General features: G+C 32.8%; 2 protein-coding genes across 2 annotated transcripts in view; both read right to left on the bottom strand.

The window, feature by feature from the left end:
* Positions 1-2,670, bottom strand: part of LOAG_16509 (RhoGEF domain-containing protein) — a gene marked incomplete at both ends in the record, with an annotated part of 8,096 nt that extends 5,426 nt beyond the window's left edge. The window contains 7 exons of the mRNA XM_020449162.1: positions 69-178; positions 544-646; positions 777-878; positions 1,022-1,222; positions 1,519-1,695; positions 1,863-1,966; positions 2,586-2,670. Coding sequence (XP_020307348.1) covers positions 69-178; positions 544-646; positions 777-878; positions 1,022-1,222; positions 1,519-1,695; positions 1,863-1,966; positions 2,586-2,670 — 882 coding nt within the window. The remainder of the gene's footprint in view (positions 1-68; positions 179-543; positions 647-776; positions 879-1,021; positions 1,223-1,518; positions 1,696-1,862; positions 1,967-2,585) is intronic.
* Positions 2,671-5,482: 2,812 nt separating this feature from the next.
* Positions 5,483-6,576, bottom strand: LOAG_16508 (hypothetical protein; the record flags this gene model as incomplete). The annotated part of the gene is made up of 4 exons (XM_020449161.1): positions 5,483-5,675; positions 5,843-5,999; positions 6,210-6,427; positions 6,554-6,576. The coding sequence occupies 4 exons, from the start codon at positions 6,574-6,576 to the stop codon at positions 5,483-5,485; spliced, it is 591 nt and encodes a 196-aa protein (XP_020307347.1).
* Positions 6,577-8,591: the final 2,015 nt, after the last annotated feature.

Raw genomic sequence — 8,591 nt, 5'->3', positions numbered from 1 at the left:
AATAAATAACAATAATCATAACAATCTTTCACACTTATAATAAATCAAAATGAATTTTGAAGACAAACTTCTCCGGAAACTAAATGCTGCTTTGCATCACATCCTTCAACTTTAGCATCCAACGATGTAGAAACTACGATGTGAGTTGCTTGCTTCTGATTTACAGCTACTTTTCCCTCTAAAAAACAAGTATGGAAAAAAAAGAAATTCTGAGAACATTTTGCAACGTCTACGGGAGATTCAAAAATACTTGCTCAAATCTCTCACATGAACACACTTGAAGCATGTAATTGATCAGCAAATCTTCCATTTCGCTTCCGTTTTTGATTGCTTCAGATAACTGGGATTTTTTTACAATTTACTTTTTTTGTAAGTTATGGGATTCTAAATAACAAAAATAAAATACAAGCGTAGTACATAACACGTAACAAGTGCTCCAATCTAGAAACTTCTGACATTCCTGTAAAAAACTGTGAAAATGAAATAAAGATAACTTCAGTTCAACCGAAAAAAAACATACTATTTGAAAAACGAAAAACATACTATTTTCCACGGTTTTCTCCTTCATTTCGGATAGATCCTTCTCGTCGTAAGCAACGAACCATAATGATAATCCGCAAAATGGTTCAACCATGTATTGATTCATCTGCAAAAGTTCGAAATTTCTAAAAACATACAAAAAATCCAAATATACCTTCCATCAGCTTCTAAATGAAATGAACGAAAATGGACGAATGCTCCTGAATGAAGAAAAAGATATAAACAAATCAACGAACAAAATCAATGGTAGTGACAGGGATTTGAATAGAATCCCTGGCAGCCCATGCAGCTCGCAACCAATCTAAATGCATTACGCGACATCCAATTGACACCGCCATCTGTAATGAAATACCTTGATGTTTTAATTACTAAGTTCTTAAAAAAGCGTCATTTTTATTCAGCTACACATTATGGAAGCATTTAGTTTCGCCTATTTAAAAAAACTTCAAATGTCAAGTCACTGAAATTTGCGAAAAAATACCCTATATGTTTTGCCTCTAGCAGCATCAGTGATTAAATGGGTGGTAGAAGCAGAAAATACTCGCTGGGCACTACCGCCCATGAAATGTACGAGATCGACAGCTTCTCGACAATTTTTGGTAGAAAGTCCCGATAAAGCAATTCGCACACCGGACATACTATCCGTGTAAAGTGGACGGTTTGGACGAGGTACCAACAAGGGCTGAAATATGGCACCATTTATGTACAAAGAAATAAGGGAAAATCATGGACGATGTGAACCTATTCACTTATTGGATAAATGCTGAATCCATCAAACGGCACATGAAACCTCCTTGAAATATTTATTACTGTTAACTTCCTATATTTTCAAAAGCGAAGAAAATTTAGACAGATGCTATCTGCTTGTCTTATTTATCAAATAATCGCTCCTAAAAAATAAATAAATAAAGTAAGTCCTTGAAAAACGAGCAGAATTTTAATAAAATGATTATCAGTCAAGCAATTAATTGATAGTACTTTGCCGTCTATGGCACGTTTTCTGATGATTGCTGGGCCAATAATTAATTTCTGACAGGAATTGAGATATTTAAACCAACGACAATCAATGAATTCACTGCACAAGAACGTGATGTCAGCATCTTTTGTAAATTCATAGCCATCTTCACTTTCTAGCAGCTCGATACCGAAGTGATTCTATAAACGATCGTGAGATTAGGTAAAACAGCAGAGCATCAATTCGAAATATATAAACAATAGAGCAAAACAAAATCAAATGAAACTATTACAAAACATTCATTCTAAAAAGCAAGATAGCAAAGTGGAAGTAGTATTCAAGTGGCAAAGTGAGTGGTTTCTATCACCTTCAATAAATCTGTAACTTCTGCATTATTTCTAGCAACTCCCACAACGCAAACTCGATTCACCCTTCTAATTTGCGACGCTGACCGAGCAACTGAGTTTTCTCCTGTAAAGACTTCTCCTTGGTTCTTCTTACTTTCTTAGAAAAATTTCAAAAATATAGCAGTTATTAGAGCATCTGATTATTTAATGAACAACTACGGCATCCATGTTGCCACAGTGATATGCATATATATATGTATATATGTATATATATATGTATACATATGAGCCTTATAAATAAAAATCACAATATGTCCTTTGATAAAGCTACCAATGAGTGTATTGCTAATTTATTTGCTACATGCTTCTTAGTCTTAGCCTGTCAATATGAAACAATGTAAGGTCACAATTCAGTGATGTAAGATAGATAATAATTTATAGCGATATCTAGCGACGAACAAGAGCATTTGGGAGTCCTTCCAAGTATTCAGAATGATTTGCACATTTACTCATTGCTTGTTTCATTATGCAATCATTTTGTTGATGCGGTTACTGATTTTACTGATTCATTTATTTGTTTATTTAGGCTTCGCTTATATATGTCATATTGGAGATCGCAACTCATATTAAAAGAAATTTTAAACTTATTTTGAATGCTATTTCCTAGAAGCGATTTGAATTCCAGTCATAAAAGTTTACTTCTTCAAGATTTTAATAATCAATTTTAATAATCAACAACTTACTATCGGTAGTGAAATTTTCTGTTACTTCCAAACTGAGAAGACTTGCGGCGACCTCCGAACTAAGTACACTTCCCTCGCCATCCATTGACGATCGTTCACTTTAGTAAATTCGAAGCAAGTAAGAAAGCTGACCACCCACTCCTCCAATATTTCTGCAAATGACAACTTTGCTGAATTCAGACTGATAAAAAAAACGTCACTTCCTTTTCATCTTGCATTTTTCTTTTGTTTTTGGAAAATTACAATCTACCAAACGACTGGAAAGATATAAGAACGTCGACCAATAACAAGCCTCTGTAGCGCAAAACGCTCAGTCAACGATTCAAGCTTCAGGCAATGTCTCATAGAAGCATTTCATTTCTAGGATGGTGAGACGGAACGCTGTCAACCTTTCCCTGGATATTGAATGGAAATAAGTCAAACCCTCCCTCCCCCAACTCCGTAAAATCCCCCGAAAAAAAACCACAAACAATGAGCACCACACACTCTTCTAACAAGCAATTTTAAATTTAAAATGACAGGGTTTCGTGGTAGGACCGAGTCTTTGTAATTATTGGTGATAGTAAAGTAATGAGGCTGGCCAATACAATGTGAATGTCTCTTTTTCATTATTCATTTGTTTGCAGACAGAAAGTGTTCAGAAATTCTCAGGATCAAAATTTTCCGAGTACAAAAGGTTCATTCCGACTCATTTCTGAACAGAGAACAGACAAACGAATAGAAGGCTCCATTAATTTAGAGGCTCCTGGCAGTTTCCTCGTTTGCATCGTTTCACGGTAATGCTTTCAGCCAATTTAGTTGCAGTTTTTCCACTGTTAGGTTGAAAGTGTTCCGGATCTTCGGTCATGTTTGTCTTTCTCCAGCAGGAAGATTGCAATTACGGGATGTTCCAAGGTCGAATTTTGCTTAATACCGGCGAAATTTCTTGCTAAACTGTTCCTGCCCTGATAAGAGTGATTACTATCTGTTTAATATAAATATTTACTATCTATTTAACATAATATAGTGATCATTCTTATCACCAGTGTTAATACCAAAGAAAGTTTCGTGCAATATTCAATCGATATTTTCCATCACACTTTTATTTGTTAACATATAGAGAGTAATGCAAACTAAGAATAGAAAAACAGCACAATCGAATTATTTCTTTGAATGATATCAACTAACAATGATAGTATGAAAAGTGAAAATCATATATAAAAATAAATTCTGATGGGAAATTTTGATATTACTCAAAATTGACTTCCGTATATTCGAAAAAGAAAAGTTATATGTGGATCATCTGCATCGATAACCCATTTTGTGCGTTTCTGTGAGTACTGATTCCAAATAATTTCTTCATGCTTCACGGAAATGCTAAATCCTGTTGGATAATCAAGTTTCTCTGTTTCTTATACCATTAATTGCATTAAGGCAAGACGTCTTCATTTCAGTCTTAATCATGATATGAAATAATTGAAGTCCTTTAGATTTTCACGACAAACTTTAATAATTAAGAATTGAAAAAGGCCGCAGTTTGGAGTGAAAAGGTACTGACAAATATAAAACAGTGAAGAGCCGAGATCAAACATACAAATTTATTATAACTTCAAAAATATAGGAATGAGAATAATGGCATCCCTTTGAAATATGATAGTTCTAGAAGTTTTAGTATGCAGAAATTTGCGTGCTGGACCATAAATCGATGTGTCTACAGCTTGTTTAATCACACATATTTACAGTCTGTCTAATTCTTTTTTTGCTAATAAAAATCTAAAAAATTTTGGGATCCATTTTCATTAGCAATCAAAAGTATCACAATAATAAACGCAAAATTGTGCTACCCAATACAGTTCATAAATGTTAACATTTTAATAACAAGCTTTAAACACAGTAGTTCGAAAAAATTTTGACTAATTTCAACATTTGAACTAGTTATAATTTCCTATATGTTTTTTTCATCTCTTCCAAATTTGATCACCTCCTGCCGAATTTTATGTCAGTTTTATTATTACGATTTTTTTTTTTTGAACAACCAAAATTTTCTCAAAAATTCTGTCTTCTAAAATAACATAGAATACATGTTGACTCTTTCACATATACATTGATTATCTTTTCCACGAAATGCAAACTGGAAATTGGAAAGGAATTGCTACAATGAATTGTCAGACATTTAATGATAGTAATGATTTAGAAACGGTTTTTTCAACTATATCATTCCTTGCGTAAAATCAATGTGTTCAAAAGTGCATAATCTAATGATGAAATACAAAATCATGCAAAATGTTTTCGCAAACATTAAAAAAAAAACGAAAAATAAGGCAGCATCACAAAAGGCAGAAGAGTATAAAAGTGATAATTGACGAGTAACAATAAGTATCAGATATTGTCAAGGCAAGATTTAAAAAAAAGGCAGTTTTTAATACGATTACTGACGAGGTGATGTGAAGGTGTGGTATGCGGTAACGTACGTGTTCCTGCTGACGCAAAAATTATAAATTATTTGCTTTGCACAGATGTCTTTGTTTTGTGCAATTTTGGGAGAGAGAGGGAGAGAGAGAGATTGCTTCGATATTTAGGTGGGTTTCCTCCTCTTCTTCATATCCAATTTTGTCCTCAATATGCTGAAAGCACTGGTTTTCATTTCTTTATCTTACCTTTCCGCTTCTTACATCTACATTTTCTGTCTCAAAACGTCATCCTTGGAGATGCAGTGACATACACGACACAGCTATGCGATTGCAGAGAATTGCTTTTGAGAATAATGCTCATCCTCAATACTAATAGTATCGTGTCCGTCATCACGGTTTAATATGCAGCAGAACTTTGTGTTGGGAGATTTTTAAGATTCTTGTAGCAATTATGTTTACTTAACGTACAATTTATTGCGGTGTTTATAGATATTTTTGAAAATGAACTTACTGATTAATTGATGATCGTGACGGAGCATTTTCTCGGCTGCAAATGCCGTCAGCGATCAACTGTTCTCGAATTTCCGCTTGCCGACTCATACCCAATCTCATTCTATAATCTCGAATGGCAGTCACTAACGGTGATTCGGTTCGACCTTCTTTAGCATCTTTTGGCTTTACTGATCCTGTCGTCCTATATCTATAAAAGAGAACAATGGAAAAACTCTCCTAAAACAAAATAATAATTGATTTCTAAAGTTACAAAATTGCGGTAAGATTAAAAGTGATTCCGTTACTAATGACTCAGCTAGGCTTCATACATGATTTCACTTGGGTTGCAGATCACCTCGAAGTAAGGAAAGGCACCGATTTAAAATTTTCGATACACAACTGTGTGTAATACATAGGCGTTTTGATATATCACAGATTTTCCAGCCACTCTTGTAGAGGTTAACAATTTGTTCTCGTTCACTCATCGATAGCGGTAATCCAGGACTGTAAATACGACCTAACTGATTTGTCCCTGAAAATACAATTATTGTGTAATGTTTCAAATTTGAAATTATCGGATTGCAAACAAAACTTTTTTATTATTGATAATTAAAATTTCCCATATTCAATTATCTCACAACCTTTGGTCTAAAAAGTTCTTTATAGCAAAAATCTCTCCTTTGTTTCCAGATTGCACAAAAAAAGATTTGGCGAAGATTAAATTTTATATACTTTTCCATACCTGAGCTACGGCTAGGACATGAACTGACAGATTCTCGACGTTGTTCTGACTCACTGGATGATCGATAATCATTTGACTCCGATGATATCGAAGAAGGTGGACTATCAGCAAAAGAACCACCATCAGAGAGATCATCCGGTGACAAAAATGAATCTCGGCCACCAAATGCCAAATCGTCGATTGGCGGTAAACGCTCCAAGTGACGACCACTTGTTTTTCTTCACCCTGTAAAATGGATATTTTTCACTGAAAGGTAATATTTGCAAAGGTGAACTATGTCTAACAGTTCATTGTATTCGTTCATCAGTTCGCTCCTAGCATCTATCCATCATGTTGTCTTTTACTTATGCGCTAAAAATTCATCCATTAATTTGATTTCCATTAATTTCCTTTCTTTCACTGATTTGTTTATTTACTTTACTTAACATTTAATTGTTTATTTATAATTTTAGATTCGGCTGTTCACTTTTACATCCACCGTTCACTTGCTTAATATCTCTTTTCTTGCGATTTTTCAGCATTGATCGTTCAATCACTTCGACCGCATTTTAAGAAGTACTTTCAGTCGGAAAATCAAATTAGGATAAGAAAGTGAAATAAAATAAATATTCTCCTTTATTGTTCAATCATCTTCACTTGTTTCTTTGATTCTTAACAGATTACTTCTAATTCCATCACTTCGCTTTTGAATCTCTTTCATTAAAAAATATATCTTTCGAAAGTGATTTTATCATAATAGGTCATTTTAGAACCATAAACAAGTAATTAACAGACAAAGAAGGGAACTGAGTCGTTAAAAACACGCTGTCGGAATGAAATGAAAATTCGAACTAAGGAACAATTCTCCAGTATTAGTAAAATTTAAGTCTTTCCAAACAATACTCTTCACCGGATAACGATTTAAACGAATATCTCAAGAAGATTGCTATAGCTCATTTTGAAAGCAATCTGTATTTTTTCGGATATTGAAAACTTTCTCATTTTTTTATTAGATTACTATCTTAAAATATGATAATTTAAAAATTTCAATTAGTCATTTCACTCTCATAAAATACGGATAAGAACTTGCCAAATAATAAATGAGTTGTGGAACAAAATCTATAGATTAGTATAATTTTTCTTCATATAAGGCGGTGAGTTACTAACTCCTCCATTTTGCAAATAGTAGAGTGAGAATAATGTTTTGATTTGTTTTTTTTTTTCCAAGAGTATGAAGTAAATGAGATCGAATCCAATTAGGCTTTAGCTTTTTTTCCCTTCTTTGGGTGAAATCATTTCCTCTAATTACTGCTATTCGAGTTAATTATTTCTTCTCCTTGAAATTTCTACTCATTCAAAAATTGTACACAATTAATTCATCATTTTAATTGACATAGGAAAATCAAAGAAGAGAAGACAAACAAATTATACACATAACAGTATAGTTGCTTACCAATGCTGCTATCGTAACTACAAATTTTGTAATTTTTGCAAAAGAAATAAAAAAGAAAACGTTGAAATGAAATAAGAATTGATGATAGACACGAGGGAACGAATTATTTTTTGCACTTTGAATGGTATAAAAAAAAGAAAAGAGTAAAAGGAATGAATAAAGGTAGAACAGGACAGTATTTACAGTAGAAGTAAAACAAATGACATCAAAAATTGCTGTCTCATTGATAACTGAAGCACTGATGAAGTGCAAGAGTCAATTTTTTTGACTGACAAATTGACATTAGCAATTGTGTTGTTTGCAATTCATACCACACCCTCAATAAAAATTTCTCCACCTGTTTATTCTTTGTAAATATTCTAAAAAGAAGATGAAAGGCTTGAACATTGTTGACTTGCAATTTTCATCCATATATAATGCATGTTACATGTAATTGTTTGTGCAGCAAATTATTAACTTTCAGTAATCTTGAACTTTTTCAAACTATTCATTAGTTTATTAGTGGTTTTTAAGACATCTACATTGTCATTCATGGGAATAGGAATAACGTAATTTCTTAATTTTATGCAACATTTATGCTTCTAAATATTAATTACTTGTAATGATTCAAGATAAACACCAACAATAATAAGTTAACAGCTCAGATATATTCCTATTCTTCATTTGCTTTTTTTGCGTTTCCACCACCTCATTTGCATAATTAATTTTGTTATTTACTTGCTATTACTTAGATTCTCCTCTTCATCCATAACTTTTTATTTTTTGTTGTTGAATTTCATTACTTGTTCTTTACTCTCTGTGCTGTTCTCTTTTTTCATTCTTTGCTTACTTTTTACGATCTATTTAACTACTTTGAGAGTTTTTTGAGTAACATATCATTATCGTTTCATTTTTCTTTTCAGTTATATTATCCATGAAATTCTTTTAGTTTTTTCCATTGTACTGAAATA

This window comes from Loa loa (assembly GCF_000183805.2).
Source record: "Loa loa unplaced genomic scaffold supercont3.6, whole genome shotgun sequence".
NCBI lineage: Eukaryota > Metazoa > Nematoda > Chromadorea > Rhabditida > Onchocercidae > Loa > Loa loa.
This window is presented reverse-complemented; position numbering and strand designations above follow the sequence as displayed.